The sequence below is a fragment of the Phaenicophaeus curvirostris genome, chromosome 3, assembly GCF_032191515.1.
Source record: "Phaenicophaeus curvirostris isolate KB17595 chromosome 3, BPBGC_Pcur_1.0, whole genome shotgun sequence".
Classification (NCBI taxonomy): domain Eukaryota; kingdom Metazoa; phylum Chordata; class Aves; order Cuculiformes; family Cuculidae; genus Phaenicophaeus; species Phaenicophaeus curvirostris.
Genome location: NC_091394.1, coordinates 65,991,981 through 66,019,645, shown reverse-complemented (window position 1 = coordinate 66,019,645; position 27,665 = coordinate 65,991,981). Strand labels below are relative to the sequence as shown.

The 27,665-nt window shown below is 37.9% G+C and overlaps 1 protein-coding gene across 4 annotated transcripts in view; it reads left to right on the top strand.

Annotated features, from left to right (window-relative positions):
* The window catches only part of STAU2 (staufen double-stranded RNA binding protein 2), a 164,245-nt gene that overhangs the window by 48,167 nt on the left and 88,413 nt on the right, over positions 1-27,665 (top strand). For all 4 annotated transcript variants that reach the window (XM_069854261.1, XM_069854259.1, XM_069854260.1 and 1 more), the window contains exons 7-11: positions 1,683-1,790; positions 8,877-9,089; positions 12,986-13,123; positions 16,379-16,510; positions 19,706-19,766. In XM_069854261.1, coding sequence (XP_069710362.1) covers positions 1,683-1,790; positions 8,877-9,089; positions 12,986-13,123; positions 16,379-16,510; positions 19,706-19,766 — 652 coding nt within the window. The remainder of the gene's footprint in view (positions 1-1,682; positions 1,791-8,876; positions 9,090-12,985; positions 13,124-16,378; positions 16,511-19,705; positions 19,767-27,665) is intronic.

The following is a 27,665-nucleotide window of genomic DNA, read 5'->3' as shown; positions in this document are numbered from 1 at the left end:
GGCTCATGTTCAGTCGGCTGTCAACCAACACCCCCAGGTCCCTCTCCTCCTGGCATCTTTCTAGCCAGACTTCTCCTAGTCTGTAGCACTGCATAGGGTTGTTGTGCCCCAAGTGCAGGACCCGGCACTTGACCTTGTTAAACCTCATGCCTTGTTAAATCTCATGCCATTGGACTCTACCCAGTTTTTACTTTTAAATACTGTCCTTTTAACACTGTTCAGTTGATCTTTCTCAGTAAACCAGATCAATGCTTTGCCTGTCCTTCAAAAATGGCCTACATTCTTGATTTCAGTGGTACTTTACATATAATTACATGAAATGAGCTAGAAGTCCTACATAATTTCATTCTGACTACCGTTGTTACCACTTTGCACTGCACCCTTGTTTTTCAGCAGATGTTATAAGTGTTTGTCTTGTATTTTGTTCCAGATCTGTCAGGGATGCTAATTGCCTTTTGCAGATTCAAAATTTTGGAGTCACTTAATGAGACCAGAAGTGCTCCAAGCCTGCATACTGTAGCTGACCGATGGATTTATTTGGTCTCATGTTGTCTTAAAAATTAATATATTAAGACTTAACAATTGGTACATAAAAGATTAATCAATTTCATTGTTAATGTGAAAACCTTAATCCTTTTAAAATGTTATTTGGTAACATTGTTATTTGCATTTTGTAGCTATGCCTGTGGCTGAAGATTTAGATCAGACTTTGTTATGTAAATGGGAACTCTGCAGGAATCCACCTAATTCAGCCGAAGTTTCTTTGATGTTTACCTCCACTAATAAAAGATTAGGAATTTGGCCAAGGTTACATGGCTGTTGAGAGATCCCAGTTTGAAACTTTCAGAGCTTTGCAGTTTGAAAGTAGCTGAAAGTGAAACCTCTGAGAACTAAGGAAGATGTGGCCTGAGGGGCAAACACCAAGAGGTAGCGGTTGCAGAAGGTGATAACTGTTTGACTGATCCCCATGCTGGTGGTTGTCTGAGAAAAATAAGACTTATCTGAAGTGCACAGCAAAGCTGATTTTTAGGCAGGGTAATGTCTGCAGGTGCCTTTTGTTTTTTTATGTCTTAGCCTCTCTGTTTGTTATGCTCCTATGGATGAATAAATAATGTTTAGTGTTGAGCAAGCTGTTCTCTGTCACTACCTTTTCACTCTGGTCATAACTCCCAGAGGGAAGTCAATGGAGGGGCCATTAACCAGCTGTACCCGCTGAGGACACCTGTAACCTGCTGACCCAGTCAAAGTGTGGGGGTGATTCACTGAATTTCTTCTGAGGAAAGTACAGTCTTTTGTACTTTCTGAGAAGTACAAAAGACTTCTTCCTTGTTTGGAAGAGGTACCCACAGCAAGACTGAGAAACAGGTCAAAAGATCTGTTTGATCTTCATGTTTGACATAAGAAGGGGATAGTCAGATGATTATTATTTATGTCATTAATAAGACTAAACCCCATAGAAGTTATCTTGCCATCTATCGCTAATTTATTATGAAGCATGAGTGCATTATATATGGCTTCAGGGCCAGCAGGTGGCTTATAATGTGGTGCTGAAGTAGATGTATAAATGCTGATTTACAGCATGACAGGAGAACACAAAAATCTTTGAGAAATCAGAGGAGAAGCATATTATATATTTTATCTTCTAAAAAATTATAATATGATTATGTATTCTGCATTTCCAGAATGGAGAAACAGGAAAAGAATCAGAAGAAGATAAAGATGCAAACAAGTCTGAGATCAGCGTAGTGTTTGAAATTGCTTTGAAGCGCAATATACCTGTCAGCTTTGAGGTATGTGCTACGTATTTATCTATTTGACTAAGAAAATATTAAAAAAAGTGCCATTAAAACTCAACACAGTTAATAATGCTAATATGTTATGAAGACAACATTTAAATTCATGCAAATTATAAATAAAGCAGTAGTGTGTTAGAGTCTAAGGCACTGAGTTTTTATTTTAATTACATTCTCTTTCAGAAGTATTGGAGACCAAATATTTGGTTGCAAACAAGTGAATGGCAGAAAGACAGTTCAGGCATCTTCTGTATGGTGGTGTGGGATTAGAATTGGAAGCTACACTCAATATGATTTGAAATAATCTTCAGCCAAAGTCTTTGCTTTAACTGTAGGCATTCATACACTGTAAAACTTCCCATTGAAACACTTTGCATCTGATGTGCTGTTTTCAGAAATTCATGAGTGATGTTTATCTTTCTCCTTGTTTGATTCCTTATCTATCTTGACTTAAGCCTTCATGATTTTTTTTCTCATTTTGTATGATCTTATCTATGAACCTGCTTCTGACACCTTCATTTTCCTAAGTAATAAAGAATATTTGGAAAAGCTCCAATGCTATCAATAAACTAACTACAGGAGAATGAGTTACAGTAACAGGAAGTTTCTCCTATGAGAAAGGTCTTGCACAAACTGGTTGTAAAAAACTGACGTTATGGTAGGAACCATCAAATTTTCAAGCTGGTTTTATTTTTTTTTTTAATGCAGAAAATGCTAATGTAAGTGACTTTTTAGAGTTGTATTTTTCTGCTTTTTGTTTTAAATTTAAACTTTGTATGTATAAAGGACTTGGGTAGTGCCTATACTGTTGACAGTTTTCTCCAGTGCTTTTTTCTTTGGAAATCTAGGCACATATTTGCATGCCAAAAAAATAAGTTATGCTGGGGGATGTCCTACAGCATGCTGTATGCCGTTTACTGTCATGTTTGGCCCATATCCCTGAACTGTCCAGTGTCAAATGAGCTATTTGGACCCTCTTGGAAATCTAAGGACTCTCCTAATTTAAGATAGACAAAGAATATTACTTTTGTCTAAGGAATTTCTCAGTATAACAAACATGTATGTGCCTTATATATATATATATATATGACATAATGAACTAATTAGAAAGTTAAGAGAATGTAAAATCTTGAGGATAAAACTGGGTGTCTTGACGGTGTTGCTGTATCAGTTTGCAACTACATGGAAAGAACATGTCTAATATATGATCAGATGTAATGGGAACAAATGCCTGTGTTTCAAAGAGGAAGCTCATAATTCACGTATCTGTTTTCACACATAGTTTTCTACCTTAGGTATTTAAAAGTGTTTGGAATAGTTCCATACAAATCAATACACTGAAATACAAGGAGGTGTATGGGTACGGGCACAGAATAGCTTGGAGGTTGGAAGGAGAAAGGGGATAGTACTTCAAAGGTCTTGTTAACTTCATTGCTGTGTTTCAGCTTATTTAAGGGAGAACATTTGGTGAAAAGAGAATGGAGGCAGAGATACTTAGTACAGGAAAAATCTAATGTGTCACTTGCCAAAGAATGTTAACAACATTGAAAAAAGACAGCTTCTTGCTCTCCAGACAGGATTTGTGTTATTTCCTTCACTTGAATCTAAGTGCAGGTGACAGTCTTAAATAGAGTTTTGATTGAACTTGGTACTGGCTTATATTTCAACAAAAATACTAAGCAATTTTGGTAATCCCCAGGATCTGATGTATCTAATAGGATTTTGTTTACAAATGATTTTGTGTTATTACAGGCAGGCATCAAAGCTTTCTCTGGCTTTTTGTGTGTGTGGTAGCTATAAAATGATCTGCCTTTTCTTCATCTGACAGAGCTTTAGCCAATGTTCCAACAGTGCTGTGTTATGCAACTAAGTAGTGATCATAAAGATATGTGTAGGTAAAGTTCTGTGCAAACACGTCCGCAGAATTGCACAAGAGGTGGAAAATGGGGGGAGCATGCAGAACCCCAGTTTCTTCTGTTTATCCTGTTTTGTACAATATGGCTAGTTTTAATTAACTAGGAACTTTAGGATGGGTTTTAATGAATTTCTATCTATTAAATCATTAACTAAAATAAAAGCCTTCAATTCTAACAGTGAACAAGCTTTACTCCATACTTCTTGCTGATGCATCCTTAGCTAATATTTATACATCAACTTTTAAGTGAAAATAGACCTCCTCTAAGGCATCTGTGGGAGTCTCAATGAACAGTTTTTAAGGGGAGATACAAAACTGAATGTGTAAGAATTGTTAGAGTAGCTGTAAAATGATCATTTCGCTTCTTATTCTTTCCTTGACAGTAGACTAAGATCTCGCTTTTTTTGGTTCTCTTGCAACATACATTTACTTTTATTCCTGACTTGTCTGTAAGGAGCGGAGTGAGCCTAGAAGATGGAATTTAGGTCAACAGCTTCAGATATTAGAACAAATTCGGGTGTTTGAGATGGTAATTTTATTTTCAGTATTGTTTTTTTCTTTTTGATTAGAGTGTTCTTTCTACAATAGCAATTACAATGATTACTTTTTCTTAGTATCAGGACTCCATCCCCTTCCAGTATTCTGCTTGGAAAAAAAGCTGAAGTTTCTTGCGTTCCAATCTTACCACAGTGAGGTAGAGGTTCTGCATTTTGAACCAGGAACAAGCCAAATTGCTGACTCTGGAAGACTGAGCGAGTTCTCACTGAAAAGGTTTACACCCATCTGGCTCGTGTTCCTCTGGGGATTAAGGCTTTCAGATTGGATGACTGACTTACTGAGTAGCTCTCATTTGGGTTTTGCAGGATGATCACCCTTTCTCACTCCAGTTTTAATAATACATTTAGACTTTCTTTTTAAAAAAAAAAGAACTGGGAAAATCTGGTATGTCTGCCCGTACAAGCACATGGGAATATGTCAGTATTTTAAAACTTATAAATAATTGTGGATGTAGGTGACATGTTTTTGTGAATCTGTTTTTTGTTTTCTCTATTATTTATTTTGCTGTCCTTTTAATCTTGTCATAATCTTTTGAATTTTCTACCTGGGCCCTCATTAATAATTGAAGCAATATTGCTCTTTCATTGTAATTGTACTGCTGTTTTTCATTTGTCAGCATGATTCATTAAATTGAGCTAAGTTCGCTCTTGATGTAACTTGACCTTAGATGTGTTTTAGCCCCATGTGTTTTCTCTTGCTGGAGTTATTTTTTAAATCAGTGGAAGAGGAGGAAAAAAAAAGCGTATTGAACCGTCACCCTTAATCAAATTCTCAGCTTTAAATTAGCCGTGATTTGGTCCACAGGTCGTATCTTTCAACTGAGGAAATAGCTTAATGTACAAACATATATAGTGTTCTTGGATAGCAAAGGCTGAATTACTTTATAGAGTTTTTTGTCCCTAGGCTTACAATGCAACTGTTTGAAATCATGTGGTGTAAAAAGATCTAAAGTTGGATGTTAACCAAAAATGTTGTTAGGTAAATACTTTTTTTTTGCTAAATTACCAGATTTGAATGTTCAGCTTGGTCCACATCCCATCTGAATCTTATGGGGTTCATGCCATTGACAACACAGACGTTTCTCCATTTACACACTAACAAAGAAACAGTTTTGAATGTTTTCCAGGCAATTATTTACCTTGTGTCACATACTTAAAAGTTTAAAAGATGAAATCCACTCCTGCATACGTTAGTTTTATATTAAGAAATAAATTTTCGTGTATATGAAAATATAATCTGCTTTTGTATTAACGTTCTTTTTCATATGTGTATATATATTTGTGTGCATTTATATATGTATGAGAAAACTTACATAAAACTAATATTTTAGGAACTCGGCAATTAAATTTCTTCAGCAACTTATTTTGTCCTTTTTCATCTGGTCTGTATAGACATTCTTGTATATATTATTAATACATTATATTGTGTGTAAATAGAAACACCTATATAATGGTATTAGCAAGACCATGTAAAGATTAAGGACCTTAGTAAGGTTAATTTAGCCGTGTTTTACAGACAGAGTGGTGTAATACTTGGATCACAATGTACAGGGATGGATTAAGATGCACTTTTAAAGCAGAGTGGGAAACACTGCAGTGAAGACTAACCTGATCGCCTTCTATGACAAAGTGACTCGGCTGCTGGATGAGGGAAAGGCTGTGGATGTGGTCTTCCTGGACTTCAGCAAAGCCTTTGACACAGTTTCTCACAGCGTTCTGCTTGAGAAACTGTCAGCCTCTGGCCTGGACGGGCGCACACTCTCCTGGGTGGAAAACTGGTTGGATGGCTGGGCCCAGAGAGTGGTGGGAAATGGTGTGAAATCCAGCTGGAGGCCAGTGACAAGTGGGGTTCCCCAGGGCTCGGTGCTGGGTCCAGCCCTGTTCAATGTCTTTATCAATGATCTGGATGAAGGCATCGAGTGCACCCTGAGCAAGTTTGCGGACGACACTAAGCTGGGTGGAAGTGTTGATCTGCTGGAGGGTCGGGAGGCTCTGCAAAGGGATCTGAACAGGCTGGACCGCTGGGCAGAGTCCAATGGCATGAGGTTTAACAAGGCCAAATGCCGGGTCCTGCACTTGGGGCACAACAACCCTATGCAGTGCTACAGACTGGGAGAAGTCTGTCTAGAAAGCTGCCTGGAGGAGAGGGACCTGGGGGTGTTGGTTGCCAGCCGACTGAACATGAGCCAGCAGTGTGCCCAGGTGGCCAAGAAGGCCAATGGCATCTTGGCTTGTATCAGAAACAGCATGACCAGCAGGTCCAGGGAGGTTATTCTCCCTCTGTACTCGGCACTGGTGAGACCGCTCCTTGAATCCTGTGTTCAGTTCTGGGCCCCTCACCATAAGAAGGATGTTGAGGCTCTGGAGCGAGTCCAGAGAAGAGCAACAAAACTGGTGAAGGGGCTGGAGAACAGGCCTTATGAGGAGCGGCTGAGAGAGCTGGGGTTGTTTAGCCTGGAGAAGAGGAGGCTGAGGGGTGACCTCATTGCTTCCTACAACTACCTGAAAGGAGGTTGTAGAGAGGAGGGTGCTGGCCTCTTCTTCCAAGTGACAGGGGACAGGACAAGAGGGAATGGCCTCAAGCTCCGCCAGGGGAGGTTTAGGCTAGACGTTAGGAAAAAGTTCTTTACAGAAAGGGTCATTGGGCACTGGAACAGGCTGCCCAGGGAGGTGGTTGAGTCACCTTCCCTGGAGGTGTTTAAGGCACGGGTGGATGAGGTGCTGAGGGATATGGTTTAGTGTTTGATGGGAACGGTTGGACTCGATGATCCGGTGGGTCTCTTCCAACCTGGTTATTCTGTGATTCTGTGATTCTGTGAAGGTGATCTGATATGAAGCCCAACTGTGCCTGAGGGTGGGAGATTCTGGCACTGGGCTCATCCTACATCTGATGCAAACAGTGCAGCTTCGCATGGCTCAATGTGGGCCAGTGGCTTGAGAACACCACTGCCTTCTCACAGGGGGAAGCACTAGTGACACCTTTCAAGTGAGGTAATCTTGAAAACAGTTCTGAAATTATTAACTAGAATCTTAGAGTGGGATTACTTCTGGACTAGACTAAGAAATCCCATGCTGGCACAGATGTTGTCTAATTCTGGGAAAATGCGGGCAAAGTTGTCTGTTAATTTTCATTTTGTGTCTTTTTATTGATAAGTGCTGTGATAATTGTATTTAATGGGTGAAGTTGCCACAAAAAAGAGCTTGAAAAAGAAATACAAGCCTAAGGAGACCTCATAACAATGGAGCAGCAAAACTAAATAATGCAAAGGACATGACCTTGATAAAAAGAACTTTAATACAAAACACGTTGTAATAATATTTAAGGTTGAAGGTTTCAGCACACTAAAAATGTGGTTATTACACCAAGAAGGCCCTAACACTTTTACCTCAGTTCCCTTGCACTCAGGCATTGCACTTCTTCAACAAATGGTTTGATGTAATTGTGCCTACTGAAAAAATGTGTATTTGTATTGATTTTGAAGGTAATACACAAAAGTGCTTGGCAGATGCTCTAATCTCTCCTTACACGCATTACATGTAGTAAAGATTAAATTAGGTAGCTCCTTCTGCCTATCAAACAAAGTAACTGAATCTTTTCACAAATGAGGTCTCTAATTCCTGATAGACATTGTCCAGACCAGTAAAGGGCACATACGTGAAAAGATGGCTGTCTTAGCACTTGCAGTGCTTTGATTCCTTGGTGAATTCATTCTAATGGTATAGCCTCTGAAGAGGATACATGTGTATCGAAAGATGAAGACAGAAGAGCTAAAGGAAGGTTAAGCATTCAGAACTCCATTTATTTTCCCATGTTATTGTAATTTCTAACAGCAGAGAAGTACTTCAAACAGATTTTATCATTGTAATCCTGAACATTTGGAAGGAAATGAATAAATGAATCTTTCCAGAACTCATTGGCTTTTGTGTGAATTACGGTGGCTCTTAGAATAATATGTTTTTGGTACTGTTGGGATGAACAGATAAGAGTTGTGGAGGCAAGGTCATGGCAGCCTTTAAAATGTAGAGGATATTACCGAGTTGTGTATCTGGCAAGGTAAAAGTTGAGAGGAGGAATGCTGCCTGCAGCTAGGACAGTGTTAAAATACGGACCTCTAAGACTGAAGTTTGGGGTCATGCATGAACATGCTATGTTTTAATCATAACAGAAGAAAGATTACAAGCAAGTTGAAGTGATGTCGTATAAACGTAGTTTTGAATATGTTGTATGGAGAATAATAGCCAAAATGTGGTGGAGCTTCATTAATTGAAGTTAATTTAGCATATGAAACACCTTGAAAGGAAAAAAAGAAGGAGTCTTGGTTTAAATATGCATTATTGTTGCATATTGTGTTATTGTTGTATAAAGCTTTTTGAAAATTTAGATCTGCTGTATTTTCTGTGAAACACTGAATATGATGGTTAGATTTGCTTTATCTATTCAGGTTTTTTTTCTATCCTTGAGCGTAGTACTGATATTAATACTTCTACAGGTTTTATGGAAAGTCATCTTCAGTTCGCAGGAAAGTTGTGTTAGTAAGTACACTGCAAAGCCACAAACATTACTTTATATTCTTATAGGTGATTTGACTGAATGTTGCTTTTACTTGAAAGGTGGTTAAAGAAAGTGGACCTCCTCACATGAAGAGCTTCGTTACACGAGTTACAGTAGGAGAATTCACTGCAGAAGGAGAAGGCAACAGTAAGAAACTCTCAAAGAAACGTGCTGCGATGGCTGTCCTACAAGAACTTAAGAAACTTCCTCCTCTTCCTGTGATTGAAAAGCCAAAACTTTACTTTAAAAAACGTCCAAAACCAATATTGAAGGTATGTGCCTTTGACAGAATTAAGAATTTTTTCTCAGGAAGTAACAGTTACTCGGATTTTAAGTTGGTAAAAGATTATTTGTCATTTTCTGTCAATACTGTTGCTTGTTTGGCTATGCTAATACGCTGGTACTTTTTAAAATTCTACGAACACTGTGAAATTCTCAAACATAATGGCTTGTAAAGTGCTCAGCTTAAAAATTGAGCTGATATCACTGAAGTCTTTAGGGGCTTGCTTCAAGTTTAGATTGGACATTAGGAAAAAAAATCTTTACTGAATGAGTGGTAAAGCACTGGAACAGGCTGCCCTGGGAAGTGATGGAGTCACCATTCCTGGAGGTGTTCAAAAAACATGTAGATTTGGCACTTCACGCCTTAACAGGCATGGTGGTGTTGGGCTGATGGTTGGACTGGATGATCTTAGAGCTCTTTTCCAACCTTAATGATTCTGTGATTCTAAGTCTAGTAAAGAATTGAACCCTCCAAGCAACTCTGTAGACCCATGTGATTTTTTAGCATCATCACTTCTGGGAGGCCCTGCATATGGGTCAGTTCTCTGCCTCGTCTTTCCCACCTCACCAGTTTGAAGACTGAGGGAGATATATGAAATAATAGCTATATAGGGTCCAGCTTCCTCCCCTTTCAGAATTATATTTGTGAGATTTGTGGCTTCGCTTCAATTTGTTTTGATTTTTGAAAGATTTGAAAGAAGACCAAGAGCATGTTGATGTCTCAGCCTAGTGTGTCACTTGTCAAGCACCTAAGAGCAATACTTTTTTGTTTCATGTGTCCGTGTTAAGGTTAGCTATGTGTTTGTTACTGCTCTTTAGCTCTCAGGTGCAAATAGAAAATTGTCTGGAGACCCTCGGAGGATTTGAAGACTTTGAACCATCCTCCCGTTAAAACATGCCCTGCCTGAGAGGGTATTAACATCTTTGCTGTACTAATAAAGCTTCCTTTAGAGGACCTGGATTCTTGTGAGTTCAAGCTTCTTAAATGGTGCTTTTATTCCTGGTGGCAATAGATCTATTGCTGCTTCTGTGAATCAGTCAGTCTGTGGTGACCAGCCCTGGTTTGTCTGCTCCTCTTATAGTTGTACAAGACTGAACAGTCATCTGAATAAGTTAGTCTTCCGAATAGTCTAACAAAAGCAGCTACATAGTGTCCGTATACTTATGAAGAATCACTACTAGTCTTAGCACTGAACAACTAATCAGATTAACTTGTCATCTGTTCAGTGCAAAAGGTGAGGCTTTGGAAGTGGCCGTAATCTTTTATGTTTCATTTTATTTTAGGAAGTATTATTTCGTGAGGGACGTGATTCTGCCCCTCTATTCCTTTCTTGTGAGACCTCATCTGGAGTACTGTGTCCAGTTCTGGAATCCTCAACATAGGGAGGATTTGGAACTGTTGGAATGGGTCCAGAGGAGGGCTACAAAGATGATCAGAGAGCTGGAGCACCTTCCATACAAGGACAGGCTGAGAGAGTTGGGGTTGTTCAGCCTGGAGAAGAGAAGACTCCGAGGAGGTCTTATAGCGACCTTCCAGTACCTGAAAGGGGCTACAGGAAAGCTGGGGAGGGACTATTCACGAAGTCTTGTAGTGATAGGATGAGAGGGAATGAGTATAAACCGGATAGGGGCAGATTTAGGCTTGACGTAAGGAAGAATTTCTTCACTATGAGAGTGGTGAGGCACTGGCACAGGTTGTCCAGGGAAGCTGTGGCTGCCCCATCCCTGGAGGTGTTCAAGGCCAGGTTGGATGGGGCCTTGGACAGCCTGATCTAGTGGGAGGTGTCCCTGCCCATGGCGGGGGAGGGTGGAACTAGATGATCTTTAAGCTCCCTTCCAACCCAAACTGTTTTATGATTCTAAGTAGTTTACCTCTTTAGACATGGTTTTCTGTTGTCTGGCATGTTGGGTAGTCATTTACGCCTATCCAAAATTATGTCATATGAGGTATTTAAGGGCACATTAATCTCCTTTCATACTCACTTTAGGTCAGTGTAAATGACAGTGGAGATCTGCTCACGTTCTGTCTGGTGTTACAGAATAACTTTTGCTTCATAATATGCAGATCGCGAACCTTGAGACTTCAGGAAATGGCAGGAAATCTTCATATCCAAAACCTGTGTGCTGAACACAGAGAGTGCTGAGTTTCACAGAAGCAGCCAACAGAGAAGCCACTCTGGAGAGTGCAAAACTGAGTTTGGAAAATATACAAAGGACTTTGTTGGGTCTGGCTGTCCCATTTTGCTAAGTTTTGGTCAAAAAAGACGCTAAGGGTATAATAATGTATTACTACATACCATCCACCATTACAATCTTTAATTAAATTATCCAAAGTTGGCTGTATTAGAAGGACACATTAACAGTCAAAATAATCAGGATATTTAGAAGGTTTTTCTTTTTTGATTATCCAGACTTCTGAAATGCTTTTAGTCTGCCCATTTATTTCAATTTAACCTGTACATGTTTTGTGTATCAAAAAAAAAAAAAAGTGACAACAGTAACTTCTCTTTATTTGTAGGTATATATACATATATTTATAAGGCTATATCTTATGGCCTGCACTTTGTTTAGCCTGCTCAGTGTTTTGTCTGTCGCTGGCTCGTTTCCCACACAGCTGCCCTTTTGCATGGCATTGTCTGAATTCTTTCACCTATACCTTTTCTAACAACTTCAGCAGTTGTGCTACGTAGGATTCGCTGATGTTTTCTTAAAATAATATTCCTCCCTGGTCTTTGCCTTCAGTTGCTGATCATCTCTTTAGGTTCAGGACTACTTGTTTGTTCTTATTTGTGAAGCTGAAACAAGCATGACTGTTGATCTCTTATTTTGTGTATGGCCTCATGTAAAGGAAATAGCTCAATAGCGTAAAAACAATCTATATTCAAATACCATTTACACTGGCAGATGTGTGTTCTTTGTGTTATGGCATATAAATAAGTTAAATATGAGTTCAGATAAATATTTTGGGGTCTTAATTTCTTCTCCTTAATATCTACAAACAAATATTTCTATATCTGTTTGCTTTGAGAGAGCATTTGTCATGTGAGTTGTAACATAATAAAACTGTTTCAGAACTAGATGTGAGAGCTGTAGATTTTTCACCTGTCTGTGTAATCTTGGACAAACCGGTCTTTCAGTCCTTTCTCCCCCCACATCTGACTGGTTCCCTGACCAATCATATATTTTGACACGTTATGGTGAGGATTACTAACTGTTAAGCATTTGTAATACTTTGTGGGTCACTCACAGTATGCACTGTTTCTAGCCATGTTGATGCGCCTCTCTAGCTTTGCTACATTAAAGCATTTTGATGATGCACTCCTGGGACGCGCAAACAGAATAAACCTTCTGCACCTTTTAGTTGCATTGTATGATGGAAGGAGGAGCGCCGAGTGCTGAGAAGGATGTCAGGAAGGCTGAGAGAGGCAGCTTCCTTGTTTTATGGCAGATCATTTTTGTCCCCATTTTAATCCCACCTCTTCTTAGCGTAGTGCCTGTTCCAGCATTGTAGCAATGTACTTGAAGGAGTTAGAGGGACAGGTCACAGAAACAGGGCAGTGAGCTATAATTGACAGATGAGTCTGTTAATTTTCATCCATCCTCATAGGACCTCTGTGGGTAGATGAAGGTATTAGTAGCTTATAGATGCTAGGTATGCACGCTGCCTCCAACAGTGGCAGACAATAGGTGCATAATTTTTGACACAGTTTTTTGAGCTTGAGGATTTTTCTGTTTCATGATCAGAAGATGGGAAGAAATTTACTTCTTATTCTTTCAAAGCAAGCATGAAAGAAGAGGTAACCCTAGTAAATGATTTATTCGAGCAGCTTTGTAGTTGTAAGGAAGTATGTTGAAATAATGGTTCTTTCTTTTAAACCTGTTTTAGACTGGACCAGAATATGGTCAAGGAATGAATCCCATCAGTCGTCTGGCTCAGATCCAACAGGCCAAAAAGGAGAAGGAGCCAGAGTATGTTCTTCTTTCAGAGAGAGGAATGCCTCGCCGTCGAGAGTTTGTTATGCAGGTATCATCTGCTGTTATGTTAAAGATAATGGCCTTGCCATGTTATGTTCAAACTCAAGCAAAATAGTGTCATAATATGAAGCAGATCCCTCTGTGTTTAGTTTTTTGCTTTATGGACAGTTATACAAGAAGAGTATGAAATATGGTAACAGAAGGCTAGTTTGAACTTTCTTCTTTCTCTTGGTGAAACAAATGGCAGTTGGAAATAGGTTGTATGACTTCTAGATGCTTTTCTTTTGGTGGTTTTGCGTTTTTTTTATGCTCTTCTTATTTTTATTTCACCGTATGGTTTCTGTCTTTATCCCTGATGTTACTGTTAGTTCAGGATTTATTTACTTTTACTGGTCTTTTTGAAAAAAAAAAAAAAATTGCTATTGTTGATCAGAGGATTGCAATCCAAACAAGTATTCTCAAATATGGATATGACTATCTCCATCTTACCAAGCATTTTAAAGAAAGTGTTATAAATCTTGTAAAAACTCCTTTCAGATTTTCAGTTTCCTTGTGACTTTGTTCATATCTGAAATACCACACAAAGTCTTCCATCGCGTGTTTTAGCCTGTCTGGTTAAAGGCTCTGGATCTAATGCAGAAACAGTAGATCATTATTATTTCCTTAGGCTTTAAATTAAGAATGTTCACAAAGATTTCATGTAACTGAGATATTTTGTTAGATAGCACAACAGCAGGTTAAGGAAGATTAAGAATAGGAAAGTATTCTTTTCTCTTGTGTTTTTTTTCACTCGGGTGATTTTGTGCTGGACAGTTCAGAACAGCATACATAAACGTGTTTTGACTTGTCTGTCAACCACACCAAACCGTCATTTCTGATCTCAAGCAGAATTTATGATGTTCCAGCACCTTCTTCTCCAGAAAATTAATTATGTTTTCACTTAAAGGTTTAAGTCCCTCCTTCATGTCTATCAAATAGGCTAGCAATCTTCATTTCCTTGCACCTCAGTGGACTTTCACGATGATTTATTATTTTTAGTCTTTGAAGCAAAAGCAGATATTAGGTTCCTTTTGTTGCAGAATCTGATTTATGAGTATAAAATTGGATTTCCAACTTTTTATGATATGTGGAAATATTTGAAAAAGAATGATCCTATCACAGATAGTCAGTTTTCCCTTGCTTAGATCTCCATAGGAGTGTCCACAGTTAGAGATGGCTGTGCGAGTCATCAGAAGAGGACTGCAAAATGCAGTCCAATATTAGAAGGATGGGCTGGGAATTTAGTTTTCCATTGGAGGAGTCTCAATAATGACAAAATATTTGGTTTGAAGTAAGAAAAATATAAATCTTAAAAGCAGTGAATATATAGAAGATTTCCTTACTTAGGAGGGCTCGTGAAGGAAAGAATCAAACGAAATCTATGTATCAGTTGCTTTAGTATGTATACTTTTATACACTTTAGCCCCATTTTTACCCTTGTGTGGTATTTTCATGCTAAAATCATACTTCTGTTTTTCCTGCCTTCAGGAAGACTCAGTGCATTCATTATGACATGCAAAAAACCTTATCAGAATAAAAAGCCTTTGTATAAACTACTTAAACAATGTTTTCATTTAATTTAATTGAATGTGGAAGTAAAATATCCAGAGATAATACGTTCATTTTTATCTGTCACACAAAGAGCAAGTTTGGATGTGATGAAATGGATCCAATTACTTGTCCTAACCACTAGATAAACAGAAGAAAACCTCTGATGACATTAGCTGGTGTTCTGTTCCCAAAGTTAATTTCAGAAAGCTCTTTCTCTTTGTAGTCAGACCTTTAATCCTTGATAGAGGTTATAATAATAGCTAAACCAGTTTTACAGGTCTGAGAAATAGCAACACGATTTATTGTGAGCCATGTTATAAATTATCATTTTGCCTTGTCTCATTAAAGTCTCTCAATTTTATTGCATGTGAACTTGTAGCAGATTGGCTGCTTTCTAATTGCAGAACTGCATAGAAGATAAGGTTTTTGTTTGAAGATTGTTAATATTTCTGGTTTGGGTAGCTGAATCTCTTTAATTACAGATGTACTTTGAAGAGATGTCTGTGATCATGATTATTATTTACAATGTCTTCTTTGTATTTAGAATTGATAAATATGTGAGTAAAGAAATAAGAACATTTTTAAGGAAATCTCCATTATAATTTGGGGAAAGTGATTAATTATTTAATAACATAAATTACTAAATAACATGTATTATTTATTTAACAATTGTATGCCTGTTTTTACAATTTTTTTAAAGCTTGTTCCAGATTGTTTCAGGTCTTTGACCTCTTAAGGTTTCTTCTATTCAAATTGCCTTGGCTATTATTTTATTTTATTTTGGTTTCCATGCTTTTGCAACCATACACTATTTTTAGAGGTAATTTGACAAATAAAATGACTTAATGACAGAGTGAAATATAGCTATCAACAACCTATGAATGTTACACAAGTGAGTAGTAATGGCAGTGCTAATATCACAGACCAGGCACAGCTTCAGTAGTTTAAGAACAGTACCAAACAGTACCAAACCCAAGGTATTTGTTAGAGCCTCACTCTTTGCGGGTATCTGTTGTCTGTAATTTGTCTTTATTTTGAAATTTTAACTTCTAGTTTCGTGAAAGACATCTTGTTTGTCAGAAACCCTTTGAGCAGCAGAGGCTACAGGTTCAACAGGGAGCTTCCTTTCCAAAGATTGTTTTGATAAAAGCTTGTCAGGTGCGGAAAAGAAAGCAGCCCCCGTGTTCCTCACAGTATGCCAAAATGGGAGGAATGTGAACATGGGTTTCATCTTCCTTTAGCAACCACTTCCATTTAACTCTAGGTCGTTGTTTGTCTCTCCGTTGTTCTGGGATTCTGCCCTAATGGTGCTGGGGAGCCACTGCAGACAACAGGCACTCCTACAACGAAGAGGAAGTGCAGACCATGTAGCGTTTCCCACACTAAGAAAGTGGGGGGAACAAGAGTGGGGGAGGTATTCAGCAGGGAAAATGGGATTGGCACAGAGACTGATGGAAGAGAGAGACAACTGTGTATTCACTGTGATACTGAAAAATGTAGCTCTTTGGTAAGAGTTTACAGACATTCTGAAAAATCTAAACAAGCTCTTCTGTGTGAAATGGTGTTGTAGTCTCCTTCTGCTCTGTTCTTACTTTTCCAAGATTGTATCATCATCAAAGAGCTGAAGGTTGTCAGCAGATCAGCAAGATTATTATGTGCTGATATTAAGGAGTCTTGCATTTATCGTAGTTATGATCAATGTTTTCTTTTTAAGGTAAAAGTAGGCAATGAGATTACTACTGGAACAGGCCCAAACAAGAAAATAGCTAAAAGAAATGCAGCAGAAGCAATGTTGCTACAGCTGGGTTACAAAGCCTCTACTCCTCTTCAAGACCAGCCAGAAAAGGTGAGAACCAGTTGTCAATGACCACATTTTACCCTTGTCTAGATTTTTTAGCTGTGTCAGCTAATCACTTAGTAAGAACAGAAGCTTAAACTTGTGCACTCCCGGTTCTAGGAGGTTGTCTGTTAGACGTCAGCCTTGGCTTAGCTACAGCTCTATAGCTACATCTAGTAGTAAGTGCAGCCTCTCCTCCTGTAGGAGTAATTAAGAACAGAAATGTAGTTCCAGAGGAAAGTGTGTGCGCAAAAGCATACATCTTAGTGTTGTACAAGTGTGCAGTACTCTAAACAGGGTATGTGGAGGCTAGTTGGTGTTCCTACTGAGAACACATGTGCAATCATAGGCATTTTAAAAAAGGCTTAGGATAGTGTCAAATAATAATGCATTTTCACCAGAATGCTGAGACTTTTCTGTTGTAGAAAACACTTTCTACCAGTTTCAACTTTTTCTTCACTGCCCATTTGGCCAAAGGGCTTTTTGAAAAACAAAGAAGAAGAGCATAGGTTTTAATTTTTGGATTTCAAATTGGCTGAACTGTTTTTATTCAGTGATTTTCAGAGATAAAGCCTGAAAAAAATCAGCCCACAACTCAGTTACTTTGGAGAGCTCTATACAGTGAAAACTTGTGGTTACACTGATATCCTTAAAAAAAAAATTGAGGGGCTAAAAAGAGGTGCTCTGCTTTGTTTGCCTGCATTTATTCAGCTATTGCTTACAAGTGCATCATCTTTAAAAAAACAGGTTTCGTTACATATTTGCAGATGTATGTATCTTAGGATTGATAGAATAACGTACAGTGGCCTAGTATTCTGAACATGATGAGCAAACATGATACTGTATCCAAAAATTGCGAACTACTCAAATTCTATGTAGTGGGAGTATTTAAGATCATAGATAAATTTTTTATAGCTTTGTTGAGGTTAAGGACATAAAATATCTAGAACATCTGGCTTTATCTTCTGTATATAACAGACTGAACATATTTAAAGCAGATACACAAGTTCATTTGTGTAGATAAAAGCCCTTGAATTCTCAAACTAAGCTGTGCTGGAGAAGAGGGGTAATAGCTCTTAGATCTCTACCAATTTGAGCATTGCAAAATTCCTTCCATATAAATTGCACAATAAACGTGTAGCATTAGAAGATACTTGTTTCTGTCTTCAAATCCAAAATAAGGCCCAGTGTAGATTAGCTGGCCTGTCATGTTGGCACCTGCATGGACAATTTTCACTTGTGTCAGTTTTGATTCTTTTAAAAAAAGGAAACTTTCATCCCCTTTCATCCCCTTTCTTCTCCCTTTAAAAAAAGGCAAAATTAAATTTAGTGTTTTTCATTGACCCTGGTGCATAAAATGTGACTGTATTGCTTTTTTTAATGAAGACCTAATAGTGTTACAGGAGCCGTGCATGATGGTGATGGCACTAGAAGTAAAGAGGTAATCAAGGTAATGTAAAAAAGTAAAGGCTCTGCTCTTTTCTGAGGTAATCCAGTTCCTGGAAGAAATTGGTAATGATTATGCAGAGACCTGAAGAGAGCAATTTGTAAGAGCCCTGGGAGACCTTTTGCAGCTATCTGAACTTTAGCTCTGTGGATCAGAATGGAGAGTTGACGTCTCCATTTTTTTTGTATTTCCATCTTTTCATTTCTTCTTGTGACTTTTATTCTCTTAAAGAAAACCAGAGTAGCTTGCATTCATGTATTCATGAATTCATGCAGCACTGAGGATAACTTGCTGATCAATGCATTCTTGTTAAATTCCTCATTATGATCAAGTTAATATTAACAGTAAAAGAGAGTAGTGAGGAGAGTTGGAAATGTTGTTCTTACATTGTAGCACCATGCTGGTGCTGATTTTCAAGTCATGCTGCAGGTGCACAGTGTGGCTTCATGACAAAACCATGCTGTTGCAACAGACAGCAGTAAGTGCAAAGATACTTATTGATTTTGTTTTGATTATTCATTTGAAAGACTGTCATCTTCCACATTTAATAGACATACTTTCTGCTTCATAATACAGATAAAAGGAGTTATGTGAAATTCAAGTGCATTGAAGTTGGTGACCAGTTTGAGAGCCAGCTGTAATACCTAGCCATCCTTTCCACTAAATATCTCCCATTGTTATTGAATGTTGCCTAGGCTGTAAGCACATTGGAATGTACATAATGAGGAGAGGCAGGGAAATAATCATTGGAATAGCTACTTTCTAGTGTGCTCTTTCCCAAGGAAAACATATCATTTAGTAGTCTACATTACAACATGGTAGTAATCTAAATAGCCTTTAATGCAACCTCTGAGATGCAGAGGCAGATTTCAGCTGCCTGATCCTTCTTCATGTCCCTTCCACTTTCCAATCAATCCTGTTTTCCAGAGCAAGCGATTACAACTTTGTCATGGCATATAGACTGCTTGCTGTGAGGTTTTCTGTTTGCATGTAAAATCCCAGTGAAATCTGAAAAGGATAATGTGTTTCACATTCACTGACTTCCTTGTCTATAGCTCCTAGCTCATGAGCAAGCTTGAGCTTATTCATCCACATTTACATGTAAATCTAGAACACTACGATCTTATTTACTGTGTAGACTTCAGGAATGTCCTAATTTTGGACTTCTGTGTTAATTGCTTCCATTTTCTGTTCCAGAGTAATGCCTAATGTTAAATGTAATAAAATTAATTTTAACACAATTAGCTTCTTCAGAAAAGACTATATAATAAAATAATGGAAAGTTGGAGGCTTTTTTTTGCTTCCACTTCAGTGACTAAATGAATTCCTAGAAAATAAATATTTGAAAATTACACCCAAAGTACTTTGTAGCGTTTATGCATTCTTTCATAAGCAGATATTAGTATCTTCTTGATTTAGAATGTAATTTCTCTGTCGTCTGCGTATGTTTTCAGCTGAGAGCTGCTTAAAATGTTTGATTTTAAGGCTGATTTGGTAACATTGAGTTGAGCTTAATCCTTGGGGAAACATTTATATTTCAGTGTTAGGCAATAGTTGTTAATGTTTATTCATGAAGGGTACATTCCTCAAATAACCTATTCTAGAAAAAACTAAGATATATTAGCGAAGTTTTTTGAGCAGATGTGGCAATGCCAAGTCATTCTTTTTAGAATCTTTCAACTGTATTTATAAACGTGAATGTTTTGTTTATGGAGTAATTTGTCCTTTAATTATTTGTCTTTTTCTACCTGTTTCAGCTTGCAGAAAACAAGAGTTGGAATGGCCAAAATGTTGGGTTTCCTGAACCAACAAGTAACAGTAAGTGTTGCGTTCAAAATTTATATTTCTTTTTACTTCTCTTCATCTTTGTAGGATTTGGATTATTTGAAACAATTGAAAAGCTTTCTGTAAATATTTTAGGGTTTTTATTGCAATTAGATGATTTAACTTGAGTGTCCTTTGAGTGACTATAGGTATGAGTGAGTACAGGACCAAGAAGATTTTTATTTACACATTGAATCATTGAAGTCTTCAGGCTGTAAGGGATTTTAGGAGAAGATCTAAAGTGCCTCCTCAAAGTAGTGTCAGTACAGAGTTCAGGCAATTTTATTTATGTCTTTTTTCCAGTTCTCCAGGAACGGAGATTCCATAGCTCCTTTGGACAGCCTGTTCCAATGCTTAATTATCTTGACATTGAATTTTTTTCCTTCTGTTGCAGTTGGAAGATCTCCTGTTTGTTAAAACTGTCATCTCCTGTTCTGCTACATACCTCAGTAACGTGCCTGGCTCCATCTTTTTGGCAACCTCTTCTTAGGTTCTTAGGACTGCTCTTAGGTCTCCCCAAATCCTACTGTTGTCCTCTAAACCTGATCATCCAAGCAGATTTTCATCATCTAGTAATTTATCTACCTAGACTCTTAACATCACAGGTTGGATAAAGAGACACTATAGGAGGCAAGATGTCAAAAGCCTTGCTAAAACCAGGGTAAATGGCATCCACTGTTCTCCCTTTATTCATGAACCTGATCATTTTATCACAAAAGGCAATCAGATTGTTGAGGCTGTTTTATCATTGGTAAATATATAGTGCTTGTTCCCAATGGCTTTTTTTCTCCTCTATGTGTCCACAAAGGGCTCCAAGAGGACTTACTGCATGATTTTGTCAGGAACTGAAGTGAGGCTGAACAGCCTGGCCTTTTTTCATGGTGATGATGATGACAACAATTACTTTCTCCAGGCACTGGAGACCTCTCCTGATCTCCATGACTTTTTGAAGATCATAGAGAGTGGCCTCCCAGCTACATAAATAGTTGACTTGGCATGCTACGATACATACCATTTAGTGCAATGGACCTCTGTGGGCTGAAAATTTCTCAAGAGAACCCTGACTCTGGTCAGGTTCTGCTACTGGTAGTTTTGCTCTTCCTTGGATCATGTCCATAGACAGAAAGGCATGAGAGACCTTGTTGGTGAAGAATTACTTCAGTTGCACTGCAATATGTAATGAATAGGACAAACCTTTGTGACTTTACAACTAGTTTTTGCTGTTCAGAGTGGTAAAGAAAATAAGTTTCTTCTCTTTTTCATGAGCCTTGGATTCTTCTCTACAACTATACTGAGTTTTGAACTTCTTAAGAGTCTCAAACATTCTCTCTCCACTAAGGATTATACTAGAGACAAAACGCACAAATGAACCACCTTCTGTTTTTTGCCCATATACTTATGAAGGATGTGGTCTTAAAAGCAGGTCTTAAGGGGGTTCAGTAACATTCCAGTATATATGGACCCCTCACTACAAGAAAGACATTGAGCTGCTGGAATGTGTGCAAAGAAGGGCGATGAAGCTGGTTAAGGGTCTGGAGCACAGGAACAGCTGAGGTAACTGGTGTAGTTCAGTCTGTAGAAAAGAGGCTGAGGGAACACCTTATTCTTCTTTATGACTACCTGAAAGGAGGCTGTAGCAAGGTGAGCATTGATCTTTTCTCCCAAGTCACAAGTGATGGGGCGAGGGAAAATGGCCTCAAATTGTGCCAGGGAAGGTTTAAACTAGATATTACTATAATAGCTTATGCTATTCTGTTTCTGTGAAAGGAAAGTTTCTACAGGATATGTCTTCTTCTTAGTTGCTTCCTTCCAGCCCTATGATTGATCCCTATCGATACTTCTAGATGATTTGTGTTTGCATTGTCAAAATGTTGAAGGACATGTCCTGTGGAACATCTTCAAATGTTAACATAATGGAGTGTTGGACAGCAGAATAAGACCTGAAGTTTTTCCCTCCTATCCTTGCAGTGTCTTGTAGCAAAGGTATTTATAAATGATATCACAATCATCTACTACACCAACACGAAAAGCAATCACTTTCCCAGGTTTCATCTGGCAAGAAAACTTTGGCAGTCATGCATGTAAATCCAAATCTAGAAGGAGAACACAAATGCAAATTAACTCTACAGGAGACAAGATCAACAGGAATTGTATTTTCAACTCCTGCTGACCAAGGAACTTATTTTTTATGGATTGACCTACTCACAGACCATTTTGCAGCCACCTTAGACCATCCTACAGAAGCAGGTTTTTGTTCTGGGATGCATTTTCAGTGCACGACACATGTTTCTAGATGCCATCATTTCTATTCTTCTGATCTTTAAGTAAATTGGAAATTGAAGGAAATGTAGCTGTCATGTCAATTGACATAGAGCATTTATTTCTGACTGTGCTGTTCAGAGATTGCTGTCCTTAAGCCCTTAACATTTTTTGAGGGTTCCATTCTAGAAGGAACATTAATAATAACCAGCTAATTAAAAGGTGTAGTTTTTTATTTCTGAGGGACTGTGCTATCCTTTTGTAAAATAGGAAGGATATGAACCCAAAGTGCTGTCAGCAGGCACATATACTTTTATATTTAACTCTTCCCCTCATAAATGGCTTTTCTCTTATAGGATATTTCCTTTAAATTTTACAGCTTAACTTTGATTTCCATATAAAAGCATAAGGCAATGAATATGTTACTGTTGTGTAGAGGACAGCAGAAGAGTCTTTCTTCACCTTACAGTCTTATCCGGGATTCATGGAAGGTTCAGAGTATTTTTCTTCTCTAAATGTGTTAATGTGGTATCAACCCGGCTGAATGAATTTGCTAATAGGTCATCATTTTTAGTTTCTCATTGAAATTTCTCATGTTTTTTCTAAACTACAATGGCCTTTCTGATAGAACTATCAATCTGCTGTATTAATTGGCACTCATTATAATACAGAAAACTACTGTCATAGTTTCTATACTGTGGATCTTTCAATGTATAAATATCACATCATTTATTTGTAATGTATAGGAAGGAACCACAGATTCCCAGATAAAAAATGTACGGAACACTTTTGTATGTCATTTAGGTAACCAATAAGTTCACTTGATACCTTCTTACTGAATGGCTCTATAAAGAGGCCTGTTTTTCAGGATGACTGAGGTCAGGGAATTGCTGTATTTGGAGAAGACCTACATAGTATCACTTAATATTTCTCACTAGTTTTCCATAGACAGGATTGATTGTTAAAATGCTGTGCTAGTATTCAGAGGGGGATGATCTGCCAGTACACATTTACTGATGAGCTCCTTGCCTGCTCTGCTTCTGGTAGAATATCATGTGTTAGTTTCCCACGCAGGGAATGCATAAAAAATCCTGAAGAACTATTATTAAGAGTTTTCCCTGGGTGCACCTGTTAATCTTCTCATGAGCCCCAGAGTCCAAGATAACTTTAGAACTTTGTAGTCAATGAGAATTGAGGAAATGTGTAGTGTCTTCTGCTTTTGAATAAAGAAAAATCACTTGCATGCATGATCTCTCATACACCTGTGAAGTGCAGTGTTTTTTAAAGCAGTTCCAGACAAGTTCCACTATTTGAGATCAAAAATGTCATGTTCTTTCAGGTATGAATGTGCTAGTTCATATTTAAGAACGACAGTTGTTGTTAGGTGAATCTGCTCTTGCAGCGTTGTTATTGTAGAAAGTTTTAAAGAGAGCAAATGGAGCAGTTTCCTCCCTTCTATACCCTTGTTTGTAAGAGAAATGTACAGTTTGTATTTTTGTTACCCTAAAAAATAACTTTCAGTGGTCTTGAAAATCTGAGGCTCTGTGATTGCTACATCTGCCATTTGGCAGCTCTTATTCAGATCTCCAGTAATTTTATTCCAGCAAAACAACTGTGTCCTGTTAGGACAGTGTATTTTCCATCCGTTTCCTTTTGCAGGCAGATACTCTGTGTGCATAATGCACCATGTTTCCATCTGAAACTGTGAAATAAAACTGGAATAGTAAAATGAAGTTGTATACTTTAATACCACAAAACCCAAAATCATAATAGTTACATGTTTTAGTACAGCAAGAACAGATTTTGTTGTGCCATTATTATGTAGTTTGTTTTTGCTGATAAATACCCTACAGTCCGTAGCCTCCTACATACTCACTCCATGCGTGTTTAGTATTTCCTATTAACCTCTCAAGTTTGCTCTATCATGTTACTTTTGCAGCTATCCCTTCTGTTCCTCTACTCCCTGGAAAGTGTCTTCCTACAGGTTTACTTTTTTACCTTTGCTCTTCATTTCACTATCTAAATGATGAAACAAGCTGTTTGTTTCATAGCTTGGGATATCTTAGACATTTTTCACACATGAATTAGCAAGAACATTGAATGAGTTTTTTCCCTGATGCTTCTGGAAGAAATATTGAGGCACTGTGGGCAGACCACAGGCATTTGCAGCCCATACAGGAAATGTTTACTGTCAACAGAATGCTCGTTTATGTCTCTGGATTTAAGTTAAGCTGTTACCAACAAAAACAAAACGTGAAATAAATACACAATCCTAATGCAAAATGCATTTTCTTGGGAATATATTTTATGTCTGTATTCCTAGATGGAGTGATCATTAACATCTTACGGTATTTGTTCTAGGAGAAGCTGTTAGAAGAGCTATGAAGAACAAAATATATAAAAGAAAAAAAAACCCAGCATTTTTACATATTTTAATTCTAAAAAAGAAGAAATTACCCTGTTTTCATACTTTCCGCACCCTTAATATTCTATTATATGGTTTTCCTTTACCTATTTCCAGCAATTTTGAGAGTCAAAAGTAATTGAAAAACTACCAATAAAAAAAAAATTGCACTCAGAGCAGTCCTACCTCTCCATAAAGGACAGACTCTTTGTTTTTCTTGCCTAACATTTCATTACTAGGGATTCGTGCATGACTTTACAGTCTTTGTTCTTCAGAGCACATCTGCTCCTGCTGTTTGTTCACCACCTGAAATCATAATCATTTGTTTGTGACATCACAATTAGTTACTGTGAAGATGATTAGATTGTCACCAACAGATGATTATGATTTCAGATGGTAAATGAGCAGCAGGAGCAGATGATCTAAGGAACAAAGATACTTGATCTCATGCAATTGTTCTCAGTAAAATAAAAGCAATGAGGAAAAGCAAATAGATATTCAAAAGTTTCTTGTATCTTTGATGAGGAAATTTGAGCATTTTTCCATAAATAGTATCTATTTTAGTATTTTAAAAAATCTAAGTAATAAGAGATGAAGAATGTAAGACATAAATTATACAAAAATATATTGTGTTACTGTAAGTCCTAACTGTATGGTTACAATCAAATTCTTATATAGATATTTCTTCACCATTTTTTGGGATAAAAAACTCATGGTTTTATGAATTTTTTTATACAAATAAATCTTCATTTTGAAGGAAGCAAAATTTATGTGAGCTTTGTAGTTCTGGCCCTCACTGGTATTTTATGCTCCTCTACATGTTTATTTTTCAACTGGGACTTTTGGTGAAGACTTCCAATAGGTGATTATAGTGCACTTGTATTTCCATGAATGGTACCTGAAGTCTACAGTCTGGGAATATAGTTTTTGTTTTGTATTTCATATGTTTTTGCTTGGAATTTGTTATAGTACTGCTAGTACTATATTTGTTATAGTACTGCGAGTACTGCTGTTTCATTGGACTTCACTTTTGAATTGCTTCCAAACTTACTAAGCTTCCTCAATTATAATACATCCTTTCTGGCAGTTTGATGCAGCAGTAAACATTTGTTGAATTATTTGTCATTCTGAATAGAAAGCACAATAAGAGGGGTTGACAACAGCAGTTATTTGATAAAGCACAGTCTACAGAACTGTAGTTTTCCATCTGTTTGGTTTGTGGTTCTCCTGTTTTGTTTTGTGGGATTTTTTTACCAAACATACTGTCAGGTGAACATCATACCATCACTGTATGTTTCTGTGAGCAGTGCCATCAGCTGAGGCCATTATCTACACTCTGAATGTCTTATGACCTTGGCTAAAGTCTCTTACAGCAGTTGTTTATGTTTAAATAGCACCTTGCCCTTTTAGCTGCTGAGTTGATGTGCTAATTAAAAAGAAGAAAAAAAAAGATTTCATACCATCTTCTAGCATGGGGCTGGGATAAATAGAGATAATTTTCTTTCTAAGTGAAGATGCAGGAAAATTAAGTTTAGAAGCAGAGATTTGTCCAATTTTCTTTCTTGCCTGAGTTATTTAAGCTAGGAAATCTGCTCTGTGTTTGGCATTATTAATAATTCGTGTGCTATTTTTCAGTTTCATCTAGCAATGAAATAAAAACAATGTATTTTTTGAATTAGTTGATAAAACTTCTCAAACTTGTAATATTGGAATAATATTAACAAAACAGGGAAGGGAGTGTGGTTATTTTCCTTGCTGTTTTGAGAACTAGTGGCAAGATCCAAATTAGTGTTTTTGTTTAAGTGGGGTTTAGGCACAACTCAGGTCTTTGAGACTACAATTGTGGTTCGTCCTCCTTTCCCCACATTTCCCCTTCTGAGATGCTCGGTTAGGTGCTTAAAGTACTGCAAGTTTTCCATTCTGAGATGTGAGTCTTTGCTGAGTTTAGAGTATAATGTGTGTTTCTAAAATACCCAGTGTTTTTTTACATGCTTACAGAAAGAGCGAGTCCAGAGAAGAGCAACAAAGCTGGTGAGGGGGCTGGAGAACAGGCCTTATGAGGAGCGGCTGAGAGAGCTGGGGTTGTTTAGCCTGGAGAAGAGGAGGCTGAGGGGAGACCTCATTGCTCTCTACAACTACCTGAAAGGAGGTTGTAGAGAGGAGGGTGCTGGCCTCTTCTCCCAAGTGACAGGGGACAGGACAAGAGGGAATGGCCTCAAGCTCCGCCAGGGGAGGTTTAGGCTAGACGTTAGGAAAAAATTCTTTACAGAAAGGGTCACTGGGCACTGGAACAGGCTGCCCAGGGAGGTGGTTGAGTCACCTTCCCTGGAGGTGTTTAAGGCACGGGTGGACGAGGTGCTGAGGGATATGGTTTAGTGTTTGATGGGAACGGTTGGACTCGATGATCCGGTGGGTCTCTTCCAACCTGGTTATTCTGTGATTCTGTGATTCTGTGGAAGTTGAGAGATTTAGATTCAGTGTCCTTCTTCACCAGGTGAGTGCACTCATGGGGTGCAGAGTAATCTGGATAATGGCAGCTGTCTTTTAGAGTTGTCTGTCTGATATCATTATGGTTTGCAGACAGAAAATAAAAAATCAGATAATATCAAAATGCAAGAAATCCACAGAGAATGAGGATCTATAGGGATCATGACTGTGTAGTCTGTCTGTTGATTAAAGCACTTGTGAGTGAAGATGCAGATGTGTATTCCAGTGTTCCCTGGCTGGTTTACAGATACTGTATTCTGCATATTTTAGGTACAGGTTAAAATAGAAGTGTTGCAAGCATACTGCTGCCTGATTCTTGAGTAGTAGGGGTTATGCATATGTAAGAAACATACACTTGCTCTGTGAGGCTTGTGGTTTCGATGCACTCAGGCTGAGAAGAAACCCAAGTCAGCTTTCTAGGAGACAGTTAAGTCTTCATGTAGAAGCTAAGTTCTTGATGTAGAAAATGTATAAAAAGGGAAGAGCCACCATGACAGTAGGTAGGCAGCTCTGTGGGTAGATGTAATTTCAGAGAAGTTCTGCTTTTGTTTTTCCTGGTCCCTTGAAATTTCTATATGAATTATATTTGCTGAAGGCTGCTAATCTATGCCTTTGGAAAAAACTGCATGTGATGTAGCCATGCAGAGCTCTTTTCTGACGTTAACTCTCAAATTCAGATTTAATAATGTAATTCTTCAAATTGTCTGCATCTGGATTTCTGTCTTCAGCCAAGCAAATGGACT